A 20497-nucleotide genomic window follows, 5' to 3' on the forward strand; every position below is an offset into this window, starting at 1 on the left:
TGGAAGTGCAAGAAAGAATATTGTGTGCCTCGCTAATCCAGTTATCTGGGCCCATCAGTCAGCGTCTGATTTACTCCATTAACGTCCCCCAATCTAATACTCCATCTTCCCCACCCTTTCCTCCGTGAAGAGAGATCCCCATCCACCTTCGGGGAAGGTAAGCCTCGAGCCCTCGACTCGAGACCTACCTCTCCCCGAGCTCGAATCCTTCTCGAAGCTTCCAGATTCTTCCAACCCCCCCCCCCCCCCCCCCCCCCCCCAAACCCTAGCCATGGCTTCCTCCTCCTCGCCTCTGCCCCTTCTCTGCCTCCTCCTCCTCATGCTGCTCCCCTCCCCCTCCTCCTCCGCCTCGTTCTCCTTCGCCACCGCTTCCTCCAACGCCTCCCTCTCCACCTTCAGCGACAGCGACCCGGAGCCGGAGCTCGCGCGGGAGCCTACTTTCCTCGAGGAGGTCATCGATGCCGTGTCGGAGAAGTACGACTGGGACCCCGACGCGGAGGTCCGGGTCTGGCCGCTCGACGCCGACGCCGCCCGGGTCGGCGCCGTGCAGCGCTACGAGTTCCGCGCACGGGCGGGATCGGCGTCGGAGCTGGTGCGGCTCGCCGACGAATCCGTGGAGTGGAGGCGCCCCGCCGCGCCGGCCGTGGAGGAGGTGGATGGGCCCGACGGGCTCGACGTCGTCCCCGGCGATGGCGCGTTGGGGTTTCGCCCGGGCGTGAGGGACGTTGACCTCGTCGGGCCGGTGGAGGTGAGGGTTGCAAGCGGCGGGGATGGTGGCTCCATCGAACTGCAGTTGCCGTCGGTGAGTGGAGTTTACTTGTAATTGCTTTCTGATTTCGCTTCGGATCGGTTGCTTATACATGTTAGGGTTCAAATGATAGCTGTAGAAATTGTGTTAGCTCTAGCCTTGCGTGATTGACCAAATTACAGAACTGATCTAGTGGCTGCAATTCTCTCGTAGAAGTATAACTACTCCCCCTTCTCTAGTTGTTGGTGAATCAAATTTGCTTGTTGCTGTTTCATTTGAATGCTAAACTAGATCAATAGAATCCCATGTTTAGCTTGTATGCTGCCAACCAATTACCATGTATTGGAACAGGGCTTCCAAGTATTAGATCGTTTTATGCTGAAGGCTATAACATAAAGTGCAATATTTCTATGTATGAGCAATACCATATGAATCTCTTCACGTACTAATACATGCAAAACCATTTGGTAAAGTGAGTTGTATAGATGCAATGATGGACTGCTTTTTTCAATTGATGCTATGTAATTTATCTTAAATGTGACATTCTGGCTGCTTGAGCTGGAATTTAGCTTAACGACAAAATATAAGATTGGATGGCAGTTGGAACAGAACACAAACATTTTCTTTACCATATTATTTGGACACTACCGGTTGTTCTGCGTGGAATGGAAGGGTCATGGTCTCATAGATGGCATAACTAGGCATGCAGATGTGTTTTTGTGGTTAATACAAAGTGTAAAGCCTGTAAATTCTGTTAGTAAGAGAGTGCAGTGCTTTAATGTGCATTTGGAATTCTAGAAATATTATTAGCAGCAGAATGCAGTTGTGTAAATGGCATTTTAATAACATGCTATTCTATTTGATAGATAGTTGTACCATGCAATTTAGAGAAAGGCTATCAACATGTAAATAACAAGGCAGATGTTGCAACTCTGTTGGCAAAGTTTCTCGTTTAAGAACTTTGGTAGAGATATTTTAGATATTTGATTTAGGGTTATGCTATTGATCTTTCTTTGTTTGCAATATAGTAATGTATACAATGGTTCTCTGTACGTAACAGTCACCAACTAAAAATTACTTAAAAGAGGGTATCTGTTTTCCATATCCTGTAATCGGGGCAAGTTTTATGTAACTAAAAGGGTACTTTTGTTTTTTAAAGACTGGTCATCTGTTTCACGCAATCTTTGTTTTAGCAACTTCCAGCATTTCGCAACATATGTTGTAATCCCACCTTGACTGCTTCAGATTCTTATGTTGCACTTCTTATGCAGCGGAATGCTACCTATGCAGGACTGAAGAGGGTAATTGTTGCTGCTGGCGTTGCATTGAAGGTTATTGGTGCGCAGAAAGTTATCTTTACCCATCCTCACAGTATAGGTCTTTTAACAAATGGAAGCCTATTGGCTAGTAATAATGATCCAAGTCGAATATGGCCTCTCAGCTATGCAACTTGTGCTCCGATACTTCAAGTCAGTGTTGTAGGATCAGTCATGATAGTTGTTAATGAAAGCAATGTGCTTGGGAGGCGGAGATCACATGACACTGTGGAGTTATTATCAGAAAAATGTGAAGTGGATGTAGCAAACCGGTTGATCTCAGTTTGTGTGTTCTGTTCAATTAGTTCAAGACTGCCAAGGCTAGATAAAATCTTGAAGACTTGGTTTAGCAATAAAACTCAGGATAGCAAATCAATGCAGTTTATCCAAGCTAAAGTGACATCAATACCTTTGATAAAATTCCGTTTGGAGCTTGAGAGGGACATCACTGAAGAGGATGGCATCTGGGAAAATATTTCCGAGTGGAAAACAGTACCTATGGTCCAGCGCGTCGCACTTGACGTTGTAGCTAAGGTTGAAGAAGAAGGCAGGCTGAAGGCTATGTCAGTGAAGAAGGTTAAAAAACCTTATCCAGTAGTGGACGCTTCTTCTTGGAGCAGCTTGACTTCAAATATTTCTTTCACAAAGTTCATGTCTTTCGTTTTGCCACCAGAACCGTTGACACTGGATGTGAAGTGGTGATATTTTCTGGTTCTCATTTACTCATAGGGTTTATAGGAAATTGCACATATTAATCAAATCCGTGTATAATTGACTAGGCTGAAAGAAGTTGTACCTGAAAATGGGGTTGGAATGTACTACTATATTAAAATTTTGGATTTTCCCTGACTAACTGTGTTGTTTCAACCTCATTCTTTATAGATGTTAGTTCTCTTGTGCAACGAATTTTGGATGCTAGTTCTCTTGTGCAATGTCAGTGCTTACATGCTGGGATTATTTCTAATGTGGCAAGGAAGATTGAGATTAGAGTTGCTCCAATTTGTGGTGTTGCGCCAGCTTTGTATGTCTAGGGATGCCATTAAATGGGCATAAATGATCGCACAATGATGGTACCAAATTGGATGAGGATCCTAGGTTCATGGCAATATGAAACGGCAGTTAAACAATGGACGTTTCAAAACCTCAAATTCATTCATACTAGGCTCACAGCGAGTGTCCAAAAAGAACAATGAGTTGACCCACTTTGCGTTGTACAAGAGCAAAATTTACCATCATACCGGTACAAACCACACAGGAATAATACATCAATTCACTTTCAATCAACACCGCATAAATTGACAAGGCTTGACGAGGAACAATGCATCATGCTTTCTATTTCTTTTACACTAAGATTTGAACATCATCTGTCGCCCACTCTCCTTGTGTCTGAAACAGATCATCCGGAGCTAAGCCTACAACTATGGATGTTCCTTTATCCGCGTTTTATAAATATGAAGGAGGTACCTTCTTACATTACTGAGTACAGGAATTGCTGCCTTTTAACCAAGCATCTGCCACCAGGGCAGGCAAAAAAACTGATAGTCAGCCCATCTGCCAAAGGGTATTTGAGGCAAGGCGACGTCCAGCAAAACAAAAATTAAGAGGAAATGTGGCTCAGCTCACATTGAAGCTCGGCCAAAAGAATGGATTGGTTTCTGGTCTGCCACAATAAATATTTCTCAGGAGATGCCTGCTGTGCAGTGAACTGCATCATGCTCAAAGACCGTATCTGTTATTTTCGATGGAGGCCAGTATCGAAGCACAGATCTGCCAAGAATGTTCTTCACAGGGAGAGGTCCCCTACAATGACACAGAAACATAAGATACTTGTGGCAAACTGGCAACTGGGTTAACAGCTTAGGTAGTAACACCCATTGAGATTTTGCATACCAATTATGTGAATCGAAGCTGTTGTTTCTGTTGTCCCCCAGCACAAACACGTAACCTTGAGGAACAGTCTGGCAAAAGTAACCACGATTGATAAGTATGTATTGCTCCACTATGGTCTTAGCAAATGAGCATTAATATTAAAGCGACAAACTCATATTCCCCTATAAGGCCATAAGCAAATGAAGGGTACATAACAAAAATGATGCAGTCAATTCCTACATTTCAAGCATCTTAATGTCTGATCTAACAGAGTTGGCACTTTACTCAAATACTTGATGCCATCAAACTGTGACACTAACTGAAAGCAAATAAGTACTCCTAGTACATTACAACATCAAGTACATTAGTATCCAATATAAAGAGATGTTGCCATACCACTTGATCCATTTCATAGTTGAGTGGCTCCAGCACAAATTCCTCATCCTGGACTACTCCATTAACCAATAATTTACCATCACGTACCTAATAAAAGCAGGGAATACCAATGGTCATTACTCATGCAAATGGCAAAGAAAAGCATGAAATTTTTTGGAAAAAAAGGAAAACAAATAGGAGTCACTACCATTCGGATAAAAGCTTACTTCAACGGTATCCCCGCCCTTGGCCACAATTCTCTTGATGAATACATCTCCTGAACTGTACCCCAAGGCCTGAAAAGATCATTCAACTTCATAACAAATTCTATTATGAATTAAATCAGGCAACAGATAAAAGGGAGAACATACCTGCAGAACTGGGGGGGCACGGAAGATCACAATGTCCAAAATATTAGGCTCCCGGAAAACGTATGAAACCTAATACCATAACAACATCAGCAAACACACATCACAAACTATTCTTACTCATAGAACAATCAACAACAGGAAATTGACTTTACCTTCTCGGCAAGAATTCGGTCACCAACATCGAATGTCGGATACATAGACTTGGATGGGATGGACCTTGGCTCAGCTAAGGATGATCTATATAACAGTGGCACAGTCACAGCGGCAAAGACAGTCTTGGCATCATCCGAACAGGAGCTCACCCACCTTGATAGCCAGTTCCTCCTGCTCACCTCTGCAGCAGCACCAAGTGCAGGACTGCTCTTTCTCACCATTCCAGCAGCACCGGAGTTAATTGCGCCACTACCAACCAACGGTTTCACGCCCACGCCCACATTAGAAGAGGCACCACTGGAGTTGATTACGCCGGAGTTGATTACACCACTACCAACGAATGCTTTCACGCCCACCTTAGAAGGGGCAGCCACCGCAGGCGAGGGCACATGTGCAGGACGGGGCGAAGGCGCAGGTGCAGGCTTAGTTCGTGACACAGGCGTAGCAGCAGGCGCAGCAGTGGGCGCTTTAGCTACATCAACTGGGCGAGCCGATTTGCGGGATGGCGCCGCGGAGGTGATGAGGTCACTGCAAGGGAGCCACTTGGTCGCCTGCAGGAATGGGAGGAGCGCCGCGGGGTTGAACGCTGACGATATTGACGGCGACGCCGAGAGCGATGAGGCGCCCACGCGGCCAGTAGCGGAGCCCATCCCGGAGGTGAACACCGTCAGCAACCCGACGGCCAGCGATGATGGCGGGTCATTCACCGGAGCCTTCGTTGCGCACGACCGCGAGAGGAGCAGCGAATGGCCCCCTCCATTGGCGGCGATGGCGGAGGCGGCGGGGAGAGCCTTTGCCTTGGGCTTGGGCTTGGGCTTCGGATGGTTGTGATCGTCGGCGTCATGGTGGTACTCGGAGTGGCGGGAGGAAGCGAAGAGGCAGAAGGGGCGGGAGAGCGCGTCCTGGAGGAAGCGAGCCCCAGCCCCCGGCGCCGCACCGGAGGAGGCGGCGGCGGCGGCGGTGCAGCGCAGGCCAAAAGACGAGGCCAGGCTCTGCGCCACATAGCCGGAGTACGACATGGTGATGCGGATCGCCATCGCGAAGCTGGACTCCTGATCTCCGGGATCTTACTGGAGATCGTCGGTCACTTTCATACCGTCAGCCGGGACGGCGGCGGCGGCGGCGGCGGCGGCGGAGAGGGGCGCGGGGTATCGGGGGGATCTAGGGTTCTACCGAGTAGGAGGCGACCGCTACAGGGGTTCGTCGCGGTGGCAGCACGCAGATCGAGGATGCGGCGGTGGGAAGGGTAGGCCTCCGGAGATATGGGAAGTCGCCGCCGGTGGCGGCGGCGGCGGCGGAGGAGGCGAGTTGGGGGGGAGGAGAGAAGGTGGGAGATGGGGATGGTGGGTGGTGGAAGAGACGCGTCGGCTTTTTTATGTCGAGGCGGAGTCGCGGAGGCCGCTCGGATTTTCCAGATCTTTTTTACGATTTTTTTTTGCCCGCAAAGGTTGGAACGAGGTGGGTGTATAATTGGATATTTGGATATGTGTAAATTCGATTTTGCAAGTGCTGAAAAGTTTTGAAGATAAAAGAGGGAAGTGGTGCGATCGTTTTTAAATTTGAAATGTGTGTTTGACTGTTTGTCTAGGAAACAAATAATCATCCGCTTAAAACTTAAATCGAGTTCTTTTAAACAACTCGATATTTTTTTTCGTTTTACATTAGCACGTTTCTCAAACTAATAAAATGTTTCCTAAAAAAAATTTCTATGTAAAGTTTTATTTAAAAAATCAAACAAATTTATCTTTTAAATATATAAAGTTATTAATATATAATTAATCGTGCGGTCATAGTTCATCTTTTTTTTGGGGTCGCGAATAGCTACCGTCAAACTGCTTATTCGTACTGGCCCTCTGTTCACGCGGTCACGCCAACGAAAGTTGCTAGCTAGGCTGTCGTTATGCGGTAGTAATATTGTTTTCAAGAATAAAAACAAAGGATATTCTTAGGTACTTTTTCTGTAAAAAAAAATTAACATGTGACTCCTCTTAGGATAGTTTATATTCGTTATTCTAGGAGGTGTCACATTTTTTTCTAGGTTGAGATTTTTTTTTTTTAAGAACGGAGGGGTAGGTGTACAGGTGTAACATACACCCCTTTACAATGAGTAAATATTATTTATATTTCTTAAATCAGAACTCATTAGTCATTACAACCATTATTTTGTGCACTTTATATCTATACTTGTAGCTAAGATCATATCCACACACAAAGATCAAGGATGTATACTGATTCCAAAAGTTGCGAAACTACAGTACACAGCACCACAAAAAAGAATGGCCAAAGATGTGCAAAAATCAGAGAATCCCCACCACTAGAGGGAACAGATCAAATCATCAAATTGCACCTCCCACTATGGTATAGGGCATGAAGCGGTATAATGACCTGAAGCTATGCAGACAACGACCTGAAACACATTTTCACTAACTTAGGGTGTGTTTGGATCCCAGCCACTGTCTGCCGAAGCTACAGTATTTTTGTCACGCTACATTGTTTTGTGAGGTGGACAAAATGTCCGCCACACATGTGGCGAGCCACGTCGTGGCGTGGCATTCTATGCCGCCAACCAAGCAAACCCTTAATATTCTATCTTAATATAGTCATCTAATATCAGATGTAATATATCATAAGTATATATAGTATAGGTGTTTTAAATTTTCGGACAGAGGGAGTAGGTGCTACCATGACCACCACGTCAATTCCTATAGCTAAAAGCAACGGGGGATGCTGAAGTTGACAATTCGCAAGAGGTTGCCGGGTGCTGCTTCTTCTCTGATGCTTCTTCCCCTGCATAAGGTCCAGGTCATAGAGATTGAGTGAGTAGTATTTGATTAGTACCTCTTAAGCATGATTGGTCCTAAGAGATAGCAGTGTATGGCCGTGATCTGATCTCCAAGCTGCATGGATGAATTCAAGAAACATGGTAAGTTCTTATCAGAGTTCAACGTTTCAAGATTGCAGTAAGTGTAAATAGCATAGGATGAGCTTTAGTTGAAGAATTCAGATTTCAGAGACGAAAGACGTGCGGACACGGGATAACTGAGAAATTGGCGTGTATATATTTTGTGTATAATGATGATCATCTTGTAAGCTGTAGATGCCAACAAAAAAAAATTCACTACTTTTTAGGTAGCTGACGTTTGAACTGTCGTAAGCACTCACGTTGCACAAAGTAACGGTATTAACAATTTGGTTAAGGAGGCAATTACAAATCAAGATGCCGACTTAGACTGGGCAAAGCACCGGAATTTTATAATGAAATGACAGCGAGCCATGAGGCAAATACTTCAGAGAACTTTTGCAGTATAATTTACTTACAGTATATAACTATATATTGTCAATATAAACCATTGACGGGTATAGATTGATCATTTGATCTGATCTCCACCTTAATTGGGTTGCAATATAAAATTAAATGAGGAAAACTTGACAACTCGGTTCTGGGATCAGGAGTGGAAAACTAGCCGCCTGACATTGGCATGATCAAACCAGAGAGCCGATTCCATCTTGAGCTATTGCGATAGTATGATTTACCCCTTAAAAAAAGAGATTTTGAGAGATACGTCCCTCCAAATATTTTTTTATAAAAATCGTTAACATGTTGGGGATTGAATACAGAACCTTGAGGTTAAAACCACACCCCCCTTTGCCCCTTAAACTATAATATTGGACATTCGACATCTCAAACTCTTAAATCTGGACGAATTACCCCCTGCCCCGAGCACTATCTTGGGCGGTTTTAGGCTAGGCTAGCTGACCAAGGAGAAAAGCACAACCTCAAATGCCATGTTGAAGAAAAACCTATGGCTTTTGAGGTTGTCACGTCAATAAACTTTAAACTTTGTCATGCGAACACATTAACTTTGCGTGGAGAAAAGGTCATCTTCTTGCATGCAAACGGGAAGGCCATGGGCTCATGTATGGGAAATTAACTCGGCTGCAAAATCGAACAGCCTTTGCACCAAAAGAAATTAAATTTGCATTTAGATTGTACAATACGCTTATTAATTTGGATCTTTCTGTTTTTGCTTATGCGGCGATCAAACGTGAACAGAGGGACTATTAATTATTTTAAATTTAAAAAATTAATATGCTTTTTTAAAACAACTTCGTAGAGTAATGTTTTGCAAAAAAAAAAAAAAAAAAAAGCGCACAAAGCTTGGGGAAGCATACGCATGGAGAACGGGAGTTTTTTTTTTATCTACTAGGAAAGAACACAGCCTAATATTAGATTAGATTTGCTAGATATATTTTTTACATTCCTTTAAGAAAACAAAACTGAGAAGTGAGAAAGTATATCGGTTTCCAAGTATATGAAATCGATCGGTTTCCAAGTATATGAAATTGATTGGCATAATACGGGTCTAAATTATCGGGAGCAATAATTAATTGCACGCGGCCGTTGTTTTTCTCCATGGTGTCCGTCCGTAGACCCCAAAATCGTCACCCAATCATAATCTGCCTAAAAATATGTTGTTATCTATGGAATTGGAAACAACGACCCAGATAACCCAAAGCCTCGTGGCTTCCTTCGACTATATATAAGGGCCACCCGATCAAGAGACCCCTGCCACAACAAAAAAAAAAAAAAAGGGAAATTGTGTAGGCGCTAGCAACCGCAGCACCTCGCGAGAAAACAACGGAAATCACCGTGTCAGCCGTCGGTACGGCGTGGACGGCATCACCGTGTTCGGTCGAGCACACGAGGTGAAGCTGACGGCCAAGGTCGACGGCCGAGTTTACCGCTGCATCAAGGTCAGGGAGGGGATGTTCCTCACGCTAGCGACGGAGTACAACATGCCTGCGCTGATCGGCTGCCCGGGGGACGAACCGAGGATGCTGACCCCGTACGTGGATGACGACGAGGACGAGGACGACGCCACCGAGTCACCGACCCTGGCGCGCGGCATTACCGTGTGTTTTGCAAGAACCTGCCGTTGGAGGTGGTGGTCCGCGGGGGCCGCATTGCCTGCGTCAAGATTCGTGGCCGGAAACACCGTGGGCATTACTCGCTGCGTTTCATTTGACTTTGGCTACTCCAAATTTAATTAATTTTATAAAAAAATAAGTAATATTTTTAATTCAAGACAAATATATTATGAGAATTTATTCAATTATAGATCTAATAAAATTATACTGGTGTTATAATTATTACTATTTTTTCTACAGAGTTCGTCAAACTAAACTTAAACTAATCAATTAGTTTGACTTTGACCAAAGTCAAAATGTCTTATATAACTTAAAACAGAGGGTGTATTATTCTTTCAATTACTTCATCCGTTCTAAAAAAACCAACCTAGTACTGGATGTGGCATTTACTCTGTCCAGATTCGTAGTATTAGAATATGTCACATCTAGTACTAGATTCGTTTTTCGTGGGACGGAGGGAGTATGCTCTAACGAATCCTATGCCCCCATCATTTCACTTATTCCACGAGAAGTGTTACTACCTCTGTCCCAAAATAAGTGCAACCATAAAAATCCGTGTCCAACGTTTGACCGTTTGTTTTATTAAAAAAATTATAAAAAAATTAAAAAAATAGTCACACATGAAGTATTATTCATGCTTTATCATCTAATAACAACAAAAATACTAATCATAAAATTTTTTTAAATAAGACGAACGGTCAAATATTTGATGTGAAGTGTAAAATTACCCTTATTTTGAAACGAAGGGAGTATTTGCAAACGAAAAGTGATCTACGAATAAAACTTCTATTTGTGTGTGAGTTTGGCCAGCCGATCGTATGCATGTGGCCATGTTATGTCGTCGCTTTGATCTTTTTCGCGAACGCACAAAAGGATCTTTGCTACCACGAATATATGCATCACTACTTAAAAAAAACTTCGTGTTATCGTGCTACTACTGTCGTGTTACACTCTTGGTAAGCGTTGGTTGGCATTTTTCAGGCATGGTAAGTGACAGGATGGTGCAGTAGTCACAATTTACAGATTGTGTAGAATACGTTTGAAACACCAGTGCATCTGCAAATATTGCTCAAACAAGTCACTGCAATGAAATTAAGCATCGAGTTCTTTTCACAACCAAATCAGTGAGAGGAAAAAGGAAAAGAAATATCATCACGCTGACCAGAAGTTAAGTAGCTTGTCAAATAAAATCTTATAAAGCAACTTTACGGTTTATTACTGAGTACACTCTTGTTTCGATGAGCACAAAGGTTTTCATCTGTAAGGTGAGGCAGATAAGCAGTGATATACTCTCTTTCCCTAAATGTTTGACGCCGTTAACTTTTTTAAACATGTTTGACTGTTCGTCTTATAAAAAACTTTTTGTGAATATTATTCAAAAACTTGAGTAGTAGTATATTTAACAATGGATCAAATGATAGGAAAATAATTAATAATTGTTTAATTTTTTTTAATAAGACGAACGGTCAAATATGTTTAAAAAAATCAACAGCGTCAAATATTTAGGGACAGAGGGAGTACATTATAAAGAAGAATCGTCATCACTTTTTCTAATATGAGCAAAAACTTCTAAAGCAATCTTATGCTACACTCTTTTTTGAGAACATCTTATGCTACACTCGAAGGGCGCAAAGCTGTGGTGTACTAGAGTCACATATAAGATTCCAACACCAACAACCAAGTTGTAGTTTAATTTGTTTTTTTCTTTACGATATGTAGATATTAAATTTTAAGTTACATGTTTGTGTACTGATATATTACATATTAATATACCTTTCTTTTCATGATTAACATGCAGGAACATCCTTCGAGAGCTTAGAATAGTTTCCCCCCGTATATTCATATACAAAACTAAGGATCACCATTCACAGCTAGATTCACTTAGCTGGCTCTACCATGATTGCTCGCTAAACAAGTTGATCAAGAAAACAGAAAATGAGCTAGATCAAGAGGACAGAAAAGGAGCAGAGTCAAAAGTACATGTAAGGAGTTTGTGTTACACATCTATCACCTTTTTGGGGTCATCGTCCTCTGCAACACTGCTAATTGGTATCAAAAATTGAAAGTTGAAGCAATCAAGCAGGATGGGATGGAAACTACAGAGTTCTCCGTACTAACATCCTGTCAGTGATTAAGATACAATGTTATATAATCTTCAATACGTAACATGAAAGCGAAAATAAATAAGATTAGGGAAAGTAACTTCATAATGCCAGTAAGGAAGCTAACAGGTTTCCATTATCGAAAAAGTAAGAAAGCTAACAGACAGTGTGAAATACACAATGTTAATCACAGCTGCAAAATAAAATGAAGAAAATGAAATGTGAACCGTAGATGAATTCTCATTTTGACCATTCTCACTACATATATCTTAGAACGCATATAGCATAATACCATATAAAGGATTGCTAAATTTCTGATAGATTCAATTGAATGTGCTACAGTGGTATGGAAATAACATTTCTATCCTTCACATTTAACCAAAAGAATGCGTTGGTTTTACAAATTTAGAAAGAAAAAGCTACACGACATTGACTAAGGATGTCCACACGGGTTACATGTCAAGTTAAATAAAAATAACTTCTGAATCAAATGGTCCTCTAATCCGTTCTATCCAGTTACACATAGAATATTATGTGTACCTCCAGGTGGTGTTCTGAAAAGTGAGGTGCCACCCAAAGCAGAAGACGCAAATCTTGCTGGAGTGGATCCTAGTGCAAGTGTGGAAGCTGAGCCAAATGGTGTGGGCTGCAGCATAGACCCAGATGAACTGAAAGGGCTGGGTGATGGAGCAGGACTTGTTTGAATGCTGAACCAGGGCAAAGCAGAAAGTGGTGTTCTAAGAATTGCACGAGTACTAGATGAAGTTACGCCAGTAGGGGATGACGATTGCAAAGGTTGGCTTGCCAGCACAGATACATCAACCCCTGTAGGATGGACTATTCTGGCAGTGGCTTCTTGTTTAGCTGCCTCTCTTCTATCTGCCTCCAAAAAAGGATCGCTACAATCACCCATGAGCCGCCAAGCATTCCGATAGTGAGTTCTCATTATCTCAGCATATTGATGAAGATTTTCCACCTGGACAAACAAAAACATCAGAGAAGCTCAGTATTCTCTGAACACCAAACAATATAGTTCCATACAACAAGAATTTAATATATTTTAGCGACACATAAAAACAAAGTGAACCTATCACTTGGGGTATGTTTCTGTTGAGTTACAAAACGAAATAGATATATTAGCTTAAATATGCTCACAACAAAACTGTAAATAACCAACCACCTTGACAACTTTAATTACGAATTTAAATTGAACAACTTCAGAGCGGATCAGAGCAATATATAAAGAAAAATCCATGCAGTATTCAGAATATGTAATGCCAGTGATCAATACATGTATTCATCATAAATTACCTGGGTAGCAACATGGATGAGATAGTCGTACACATTAGGCACTACTGTTGACAGGGATTCGAACGCATTTGAATAGTTCTTATCATTCTTTATTTGAATAAGCTGCTCTAGCTCTCCGACCATTCTGCTGCATTCCTCAAGACGGTTCTCAAACTTGGAAACAGTGTGTTGCATAAAAGGAGAAGGCCGCATTGCAACACCACTGTAAAAATCAAATGTTGGCACAATTGCTGAGGGTTGATTGAAATAAGTTGGAGCACCAGATGGTCCAGCATGATGAGCAAAACCAGTATTTGCAGTTCCAGAATATCTACGGATGAAATTTGGTCTCAGCTTTTGATATGAGCGTATAGCCGAATCTGTGTTCCGCATCATTTCTTTGACCACAGCCATTAAGCTCCGAATGGAAACCATCTCCCTGTCCATGATGGTGGAGGTTGATCCTATCTCCTGTTTCAGAAAGGAAAATCCTCCTGTTACAAACAAAGAATAAAGTTGAACGCCCTATTTCAACTAGTGGATTCATGAACTATTCCTTCCTCTTTTAGCTTTGAACATATTTTCAATATAAAGTAGTTTCAGAAAGTAGCCTAATCAATAAGGAGGCTGAAGTCAAGGCCAGTAAAATCTTTTTTTGTACTGTACAAGTGTACATTCAACAAAATACATCATATCGCCCCCCAACTATTTGAGACTGATAATTTTCGTGCTGCAGAATATTGATATCTTGCACATTTGTGAAGTAACATTAAGTCATTACTCAACCAAAGATATGCGCATTACACTTAAGAACATTGAATATCAGCTGGTACTCAGCTGATTTGTGAAGACTGAAAATATAGTTGATGAGTGGTGACTAGCGCAAAAGCTATATACCTAATAAAAAGCATACAAGCAAGTAAAGCGATGATTTCATGGTATTACACTAATATGTGGGGACCAAAACATTTCCAAAGTAACTAGTAGTACCAAATAACAGCCCAAGAAGTAAACAAAACCTGAGAAATCTGCGTAGCATACAGCTCAAAACTCCTGCTAGAGACTGATGGGTCGTAGAGGCGGCTGCACTGGTCCAACAGATCGCTCTCATGCTTGTACTCCCTCATCTTGTTCCTGAAAATCACAGGTTAACCAGGTGACGATCGTAGAGCAATGGAAGTTTAGACAAAGCAATTAACACAAAGCACAGAGATCTTTATCAAGGGAGACATCAAGAACACACGGAAACCCCCATTGATCTGCCCTTGCCTTCTTTCAGAAAAGGGGGAAAATGAAAAGAAAAGAAACCCATAGTGATCCCTAAATTCTGTAAAAATCGCCACAGATATCTCATAAAAACCCAGAAATTAAACTTCGACGACAATGGGGCAAAAAGAAGCCAAAAGATTCAGACCGTCTCCCAAGAATATCGAGAACGCGATGCGACGAACAATTTCCACGATTCACATCTTAATAATGGAATGCGTTCTCCTGTTCACCTTACCGAAAAAAAGGGAAAATGCAAGGCAATCTCGATAAAGAGCCCCAACTCGGATTCCCCCAAAAATGAAGAACGCGATGAACATCGCCCCAATCCCCCAATAGAAGATCAAGAATGCGGAGCAAGCCATACTCGATGTGCAGCAGAAGCTCCTGCGATTGCGGATGCAGCTCCACCCACTTCGTCCCGTACCCCGCAGCCCTTCCCTCCACCGTGTACAGCCTCAGCTGCTGCGACTGCTGCCGCGCTGCCTCCCACACCTGAAGCTGCAGCTGCCGCAATGCCGCCTCCGCCGCTGCCGCGCGACGCCGCTCGAACTCCCTCAACGCCGCCGACACGGGCACGGCCACCTGCTGCTGCTGAGGCGGGGACACGGACGCAACGGGAGACTCTTGGAACATCGTCCGCGCAGCCGGCGGCGGGTGCCTAGTCACCTGCCTCTGACCCGTCGGCGGCGTGTGCAGTGCACGAGACGGCTGAGGGCTATCCACCTCCATCTGGCCGCGCCCGCGCGGCGGGCGAGACGACCGAGAGCCAGCCACCGGCGTCTGACCCGTCATCGGAGCGTGCCTCGCGTGAGGCGGCGGTGGCGGGGCGCACGTAGAGGTTGGTGGCCGCGTGCGCTTCGGCGTCGCCGTCGCCGTCGCCATCCCCGCCGGTGGGCCATTCTCCGGGATTGTGGGGAGCCCCGGCCGCTTCTGGGGCGACCGGCGAGGGGGAAGGGGCGGCTTCCGCGACGACGAAGGCGGCGAGGGCGAGGGCGAGGGGGAGGAGGGTGACGAGAAGCTGAAGCGCCTCGCCAAGGCCTGCAGGTCCGCCTCCGCTTCATCCTCCACGACCCTGAAGCGCGACATGACAGGAGGTTGTCTCGAGGAAGACGAAGAGTTCCCGGCGCGTGGCGGGGCGAATGGATGGACGGATTTGCCCCTAGCGGTTGCGCCGAATTGCGGGCGGTCTTGGCGGTGGGCGCTACGGGGTTTCGCGCATAACGCGGGGGTATTTATGGGTCAAGAGTTTCTCGCTGCTGACGTCATCGCCCGTCGGTGAAAAATGACGCAAACGAGAATCGCCTGCAAAAGAGAGAACGGGATTGCTCTCTGAATTCTCGTCTTCCGTGGCCAAGATGAAACAAGTGAAATCGCCTGCAATTTAGGCATGGCCTGCGCTGAATTTTTCTCTGAACTCAAAACTGTGCTGCAAGCATACTCTGTTCAACTGGGATACAACCATCGAAATCCTCATCATCCATCCAACAGGTGATTGATCATTAACTCCAGGAAACAGATTCAGAAACTCTATTCCAGAACATATATATACAGAAAGACAAATTTGTGCAAGCTATCTCATGGGACATTGCTTGAGTTTACAGGGAAGGAGCTATCTGAATCCTGAGGGGAAGACCTGAACAGCATAAAACACACGCCATTATACATTCAGTAAAGCAAGCAACAGCAATCTAACCTGGATAGCTACCACGCTGCTGAACCTTAGTGCATTACCCAAACCACAGAACTTCAGGCATCATAATTATCCGGCAACCAATACAAAATTTTCACAAGGAGCGGTATATGGATGCTTGGTGACTTGATTCAGTCGGTTTCATGATCTGGGCGAGGCGTATACCAATCAGGAAATCTCCCCATTCTTCTCAGTAGCCTCGTATAGGAGGACTCCGGCATTAGGGCCTCCTGTTCTTCAGCAAGCTCTTCCTGTGTTTTCGGCAATCCGTCAGGCACAGGGAAAGGCCTTGGCTTCGCAGCTTGCCCCAGGGAGTTTGATGATAGTGAATTATGAGATTTCTCAGCCATCTTCTTTCTTAGATCTGAACGGTGATGGATGCTATTGATCAGGTACCTCGGATCTCCCTCGGAGTCCTTCACCATCCTTGCAATTTCCTCTTTGGGTAGCTCTTGCTGTCACAAATGGAGAAATCCTGTTAATTCGTTGAGTCCAAGTAGACTGCAAGCTTAATAATCTTGATATGATTGTACAACAATCAATACGAATGGCACAAACCTCAAGTTTATTGAGTTCAAAGTAAGCATCCCAACAGCTGCAGCACTCATCACCTTCTAGGGTTGTGCAATAATCTGTATCCAGATCAGAGGAACAATTGTTAGGAAATGATTAGACAACTTCTTATGCAGTTGATGTTGCAGAGACAAACCTACTTAAATCAGGTTCTAACTGAATCACATTCACACAAGCTGAATCATTTTTTTCCACAAATATGCAAGAGGATTGTGTATCCTTGTATTAAGGAGGGTATCAAGGTAAGCACACAGAATGTTGGACAGGCTCAAAGAGCCAACCCGGCTGACGTTTTACATAGGTTTACATCTCACAAAAGATTGATGAAACGACCAACAGCAGAGAAGAACCTGAAAAGGGGACAAGCCTACAGATCACGACAAATTGAATTTTCTTTGTGCATTTCCATTCTCATTTCATCTAGTTGAAATTTTATTCAGATCACTGTATTAGCTCTGTACATTTGGCCTCGAAAGCCAATAATTGCATATAATGATTAAATGATTTATATATAATACAAAACAACCCTTCCTCTGTTTGACTACAGCACAACCTTACAGACATCAGCAACAATAATTTCATCTTACATTGAAATTAAAGCATCTATTTAAGACCCTCAATCTCCAATTGAAGAAACTGTTTTACGCCTCTACATCTTGCATTACACGCTAATTGTAGGCTTATAGCACTACTTAATTCTTATGCTTGTTCACACAACATTTAGTAGGGATATATTTTAGTTTGATCTGGCAGCATCACTGGTCCTAAGAAGTTATCACGAATCCTACTAAGAAATTACCACGAATCCTCATAAATTACCCCTAATTAACTAAAGCAACTTAGATCTCAGAACTGGAGCATGCACTGCTACTAAAACTAAACAGCAAGTGGCCTAAACCTCGGCAGGAAGCCGCATCCCACGCAGTAAAATAATCCCAAAATATTGCTAGAAAACAGGCAGTGAGGTGATAACTCGGGCTCTCGGCTAAAGCAGCAACACAACCCAGCAGCTTTACCTGTGATCTGGTCTTTGGTGCGCTGGACGAGAGGCTTCTCCTGCCTGAGGAACTCGTCGAGGACGCTGCGGCTCGAGCTGAAGGGCTCCCGCTTCGGGATCGAGTCGTAGTTCCGCACCGCGCGAACCACTACCCCCGCTGCCGACCCGCGCCGCCCAGCCGCGGCGGCCGTGCGGGAGGCCGAGAAGGCGGTGGCCGTGGCCGTGGCCGTGGCGGGCTGCGCCAGCGGCCGGAGAGCGGTGGAGGACAGCATTTTTTTTTTTCTCCGGCGTGGTCCCCGGCTAATCGTCTTCTTCTCCGGTGGATTTTGGGAAGGATGGAACTAGGCGAGTGGATTAGCTCGCGGCCTATATATATAGCAGCAATAGCGGAAAGCGCACGAAACGGATAAGGATTGGCCGCGAGATAGTTTATTTTGTTTGTTTTGGATTTTTGTTTTGCAATTCTAACCTTCAAGTTGTCCTATTATCGAAAATAAAGACGGGAGGGATTAAAATATCTTGGGATACTTCGGCTTTCGGAGACTTTTCCATCGTCTGCGCACCCGGGATCCAAAACGGTGGGATCTGAGCCGTCGGTTTCGAACTTGGTTACAGCTACCCGCGTATAAGAGCAGGTACAATAGCAGATATAAACCAGCTTCAAATATATTTTAAAAAGATAAATGAGAAGAGAGAACAGCAGCGGACTATAGATTTATAGCCAGCTGTAGCACGAACTCTAAGACACGGGGTGTATATTATAGGTAGGACCAGATATTAATAGTGTAGTATGTAACTATTGTATAAATAGGCTATTATATTAGCTATAGATAAATTGAAGCTAATAGTTGGCTGTACTATTAAACTTGCTCTAATAAACCACGGCAAGAAGTGTCGACGTGTACAGATTTTGACTAGTGAGTCGTCGTATTTGTTATTGATATATACGTGTAGTTGATACATTTGGTTTAGTCTAGCTTAAGTCTAGCTTATTTGGCCAAATGATGGCTGGGACCCAGGTGGTGCGTGCAGCTCGTAGAAACTAGTAGAAAGATATGGTCATATGGAGCAACATTTTCAGACAGAATCAGAATGCTCATTTGAAAGCTATACATGTATATTAGCATATCTATGATTAGCGCAATATCTGCCAAGCTGGCAAGCTTGATATACATGGACCGTGTTATACGTGTCCTGTAATTACAGAGTCGCAGAGTATGACAGGGCTCTGCATTCAGGTAAAGCACATCTTCACTTGATCACTTTCAGTCATGATCTGCCATTCTTCTGAGCAGCCTGGTATGCGTGGACTCCGGCATGGCAGCTTCCGTTTCTCCCTCGAGCTCTTCTGCCGTCTTGGGCAGCTCGTCCGGCGCAGGGAAGTAAGGTTTGGTTTTGGTGGAGTGATCATCACCCGGAGACGACAACGACTCGGCGGCCGTCTTCCGCGCCTGCGCACGGCGGTGGATGGCACTGATCAGGTGGCCCATGTCGCCGCCGGCATCCTTCACCACCGTCTCCAGCTCCGCTCTTGGCAGCTCCATCTGCACATCAAATCATCGAAGAACTAACAGTGGTTAATGCAAATATTATTAGTGGTAATAGATTGATACTACTAACTCGCTAGATTGCCCAAACAGCATGGTTAATTTAGCACACCTCGAGTTTATTGAATTCTTCGACAGCGTCCCAGCAGCTGCAGCACTCTTCGCCTTTGAGCGTCGTGCAGTAATCTGCGAATAAGGCTGTGTTTCCTTCGTGTGATTTTTTTTTTTAAGTATACGAACACATATTTGACATATTTAAAGTATTAAATATAGACTAATAACAAAACGAATTACAGATTCCACATATACACTGCGAGATAATTTATTAAACCTAATTAATTCGTTATTAGCAAATGTTTACTGTAGTACCACGTTGTCAAATCATGACGTAATTAGGATCAAAAGATTCGTTTCACGATTTACATGCAAACTGTGTAAGTGGTTTTTTTCGTCCACATTTAATGCTTCATACATGTGTTAAACATTTGATGTGATGGAAAAGTTAAAAGTTTGAAAAAAAAATTGAATCTAAACACGGTCTAAGTACTCCAACATTTGGTTATGACCACTGGTGTCCTGTGCCCATGTCAGATAATCAGATGGCACGAGAAAAAGTTCACCGGACGACGTACCGGACATCCGGTCCTTGGTGTGCTCGACGAGATGCTTCTCCTTATTGACGGACTCGTCGGCGGCGCCGCGCCAGCTGAGGGCGGCCTCCCGCTCCGGTGCCCCGTGTCTCCCGACACGGACGACGCGCCCACGCGCGCGCGACGAAACGGCCGGGAAGAAGAGCCGGGCCGGCGCCGCTCGCGCCAGCGGCAGCGGCAACAGCGTGGCGGTGGGCGGCAACATCGCGGCGCGTGCGTGCTGGGTGAGTGAGTGTGCTGTGTATGTTGGCGCGTGGCTGCCTATCGTGCGGAGGACGAGCAGGTGTGCATGGTGGCCTTTATACGTGTACGTCGCGCATCGTCGTCGCGGCCGCGGGGCAAAACCGGCAGGGAAGCCGTAACACCGCCGCTGTTCGGGGATCCCATCGGCGCGGCGCACAGCCACTTGGCAACGACCGCACGACGGCGCGACGGGACGGGAGCCGTTGGTTTGGCGGATTCCCGTGGGCTTCCCGTGTAGAACGATTCGGTCGTGAAACGGGTCGCGGGAAAGCGCTCCGCGATCGCGATCGAGCCCGCCCACGGCCCATGGGCAACTCTGGAGATGGGCTAACGACGGTTGTGGCTGAAACTGCAGCCTGTTCCGGGACGTCACAC

The 20497-nt window shown here is 44.6% G+C and overlaps 5 protein-coding genes across 7 annotated transcripts; 1 reads left to right on the plus strand and 4 right to left on the minus strand.

The window, feature by feature from the left end:
* The first annotated feature begins 98 nt into the window (after positions 1–98).
* LOC127766071 (uncharacterized) lies at positions 99–2966 on the plus strand. The gene is made up of 2 exons (XM_052291097.1): positions 99–802; positions 2020–2966. The coding sequence occupies exons 1-2, from the start codon at positions 272–274 to the stop codon at positions 2764–2766; spliced, it is 1278 nt and encodes a 425-aa protein (XP_052147057.1). The 5' UTR covers positions 99–271; the 3' UTR covers positions 2767–2966.
* Positions 2967–3322: 356 nt separating this feature from the next.
* LOC127766070 (probable thylakoidal processing peptidase 2, chloroplastic) lies at positions 3323–6199 on the minus strand. Of its 2 annotated transcripts, XM_052291096.1 has the most exons (6): positions 4832–6197; positions 4680–4748; positions 4536–4604; positions 4330–4416; positions 3955–4022; positions 3323–3864 (listed from the first exon to the last, which is right to left on the minus strand). In XM_052291096.1, exons 1-6 carry the CDS (start codon positions 5867–5869, stop codon positions 3744–3746), a joined length of 1452 nt encoding a protein of 483 aa, XP_052147056.1. In that variant the 5' UTR covers positions 5870–6197; the 3' UTR covers positions 3323–3743. The 2 variants fall into 2 exon arrangements, 1 of the variants encoding a protein (XP_052147056.1); XR_008016201.1 differs by lacking the exon at positions 3323–3864 and having other exon boundaries at positions 3961–4022; positions 4517–4604; positions 4832–6199.
* A 4696-nt stretch (positions 6200–10895) lies between these two features.
* On the minus strand, positions 10896–15770 carry LOC127767881 (nuclear pore complex protein NUP58-like). 2 transcript variants are annotated; one of them, XM_052293356.1, is made up of 5 exons: positions 14787–15770; positions 14173–14287; positions 13175–13624; positions 12404–12839; positions 10896–11882 (listed from the first exon to the last, which is right to left on the minus strand). In XM_052293356.1, exons 1-5 carry the CDS (start codon positions 15506–15508, stop codon positions 11875–11877), a joined length of 1731 nt encoding a protein of 576 aa, XP_052149316.1. In that variant the 5' UTR covers positions 15509–15770; the 3' UTR covers positions 10896–11874. The 2 variants fall into 2 exon arrangements, with proteins under 2 accessions (XP_052149316.1, XP_052149315.1); XM_052293355.1 differs by lacking the exon at positions 10896–11882 and having other exon boundaries at positions 12211–12839.
* A 128-nt stretch (positions 15771–15898) lies between these two features.
* On the minus strand, positions 15899–18035 carry LOC127767882 (CCG-binding protein 1-like). The gene is made up of 3 exons (XM_052293357.1): positions 17702–18035; positions 16671–16744; positions 15899–16567 (listed from the first exon to the last, which is right to left on the minus strand). The coding sequence occupies exons 1-3, from the start codon at positions 17952–17954 to the stop codon at positions 16244–16246; spliced, it is 651 nt and encodes a 216-aa protein (XP_052149317.1). The 5' UTR covers positions 17955–18035; the 3' UTR covers positions 15899–16243.
* A 907-nt stretch (positions 18036–18942) lies between these two features.
* LOC127765003 (CCG-binding protein 1-like) lies at positions 18943–20113 on the minus strand. Its single transcript, XM_052289791.1, has 3 exons — positions 19862–20113; positions 19342–19427; positions 18943–19226 (listed from the first exon to the last, which is right to left on the minus strand). The coding sequence occupies exons 1-3, from the start codon at positions 20082–20084 to the stop codon at positions 18948–18950; spliced, it is 588 nt and encodes a 195-aa protein (XP_052145751.1). The 5' UTR covers positions 20085–20113; the 3' UTR covers positions 18943–18947.
* Between the last annotated feature and the right edge of the window lie 384 nt (positions 20114–20497).

Source organism: Oryza glaberrima, chromosome 3 (assembly GCF_000147395.1).
Source record: "Oryza glaberrima chromosome 3, OglaRS2, whole genome shotgun sequence".
NCBI lineage: Eukaryota > Viridiplantae > Streptophyta > Magnoliopsida > Poales > Poaceae > Oryza > Oryza glaberrima.

Coding starts and splice junctions, on each gene's coding strand:
- LOC127766070 (XM_052291096.1), bottom strand. CDS start 5,869: ATGGCGATCCGCATCACCATGTCGTACTCCGGCTATGTGGCGCAGAGC. Junction 4,749..4,831: donor ACCGAATTCTTGCCGAGAAG/GTAAAGTCAATT, acceptor TTATGGTATTAG/GTTTCATACGTTTTCCGGGA. Junction 3,865..3,954: donor AGCTTCGATTCACATAATTG/GTATGCAAAATC, acceptor GTGTCATTGTAG/GGGACCTCTCCCTGTGAAGA.
- LOC127765003 (XM_052289791.1), bottom strand. CDS start 20,084: ATGTTGCCGCCCACCGCCACGCTGTTGCCGCTGCCGCTGGCGCGAGCG. Junction 19,428..19,861: donor CACCAAGGACCGGATGTCCG/GTACGTCGTCCG, acceptor AAGGAAACACAG/CCTTATTCGCAGATTACTGC. Junction 19,227..19,341: donor AAGAATTCAATAAACTCGAG/GTGTGCTAAATT, acceptor TTTGATGTGCAG/ATGGAGCTGCCAAGAGCGGA.
- LOC127766071 (XM_052291097.1), top strand. CDS start 272: ATGGCTTCCTCCTCCTCGCCTCTGCCCCTTCTCTGCCTCCTCCTCCTC. Junction 803..2,019: donor TCGAACTGCAGTTGCCGTCG/GTGAGTGGAGTT, acceptor CTTCTTATGCAG/CGGAATGCTACCTATGCAGG.
- LOC127767882 (XM_052293357.1), bottom strand. CDS start 17,954: ATGCTGTCCTCCACCGCTCTCCGGCCGCTGGCGCAGCCCGCCACGGCC. Junction 16,745..17,701: donor CACCAAAGACCAGATCACAG/GTAAAGCTGCTG, acceptor ATCTGGATACAG/ATTATTGCACAACCCTAGAA. Junction 16,568..16,670: donor TTGAACTCAATAAACTTGAG/GTTTGTGCCATT, acceptor CATTTGTGACAG/CAAGAGCTACCCAAAGAGGA.
- LOC127767881 (XM_052293355.1), bottom strand. CDS start 15,508: ATGTCGCGCTTCAGGGTCGTGGAGGATGAAGCGGAGGCGGACCTGCAG. Junction 14,288..14,786: donor GAGCTTCTGCTGCACATCGA/GTATGGCTTGCT, acceptor TGTGATTTTCAG/GAACAAGATGAGGGAGTACA. Junction 13,625..14,172: donor ATGCTACGCAGATTTCTCAG/GTTTTGTTTACT, acceptor TTTCTGAAACAG/GAGATAGGATCAACCTCCAC.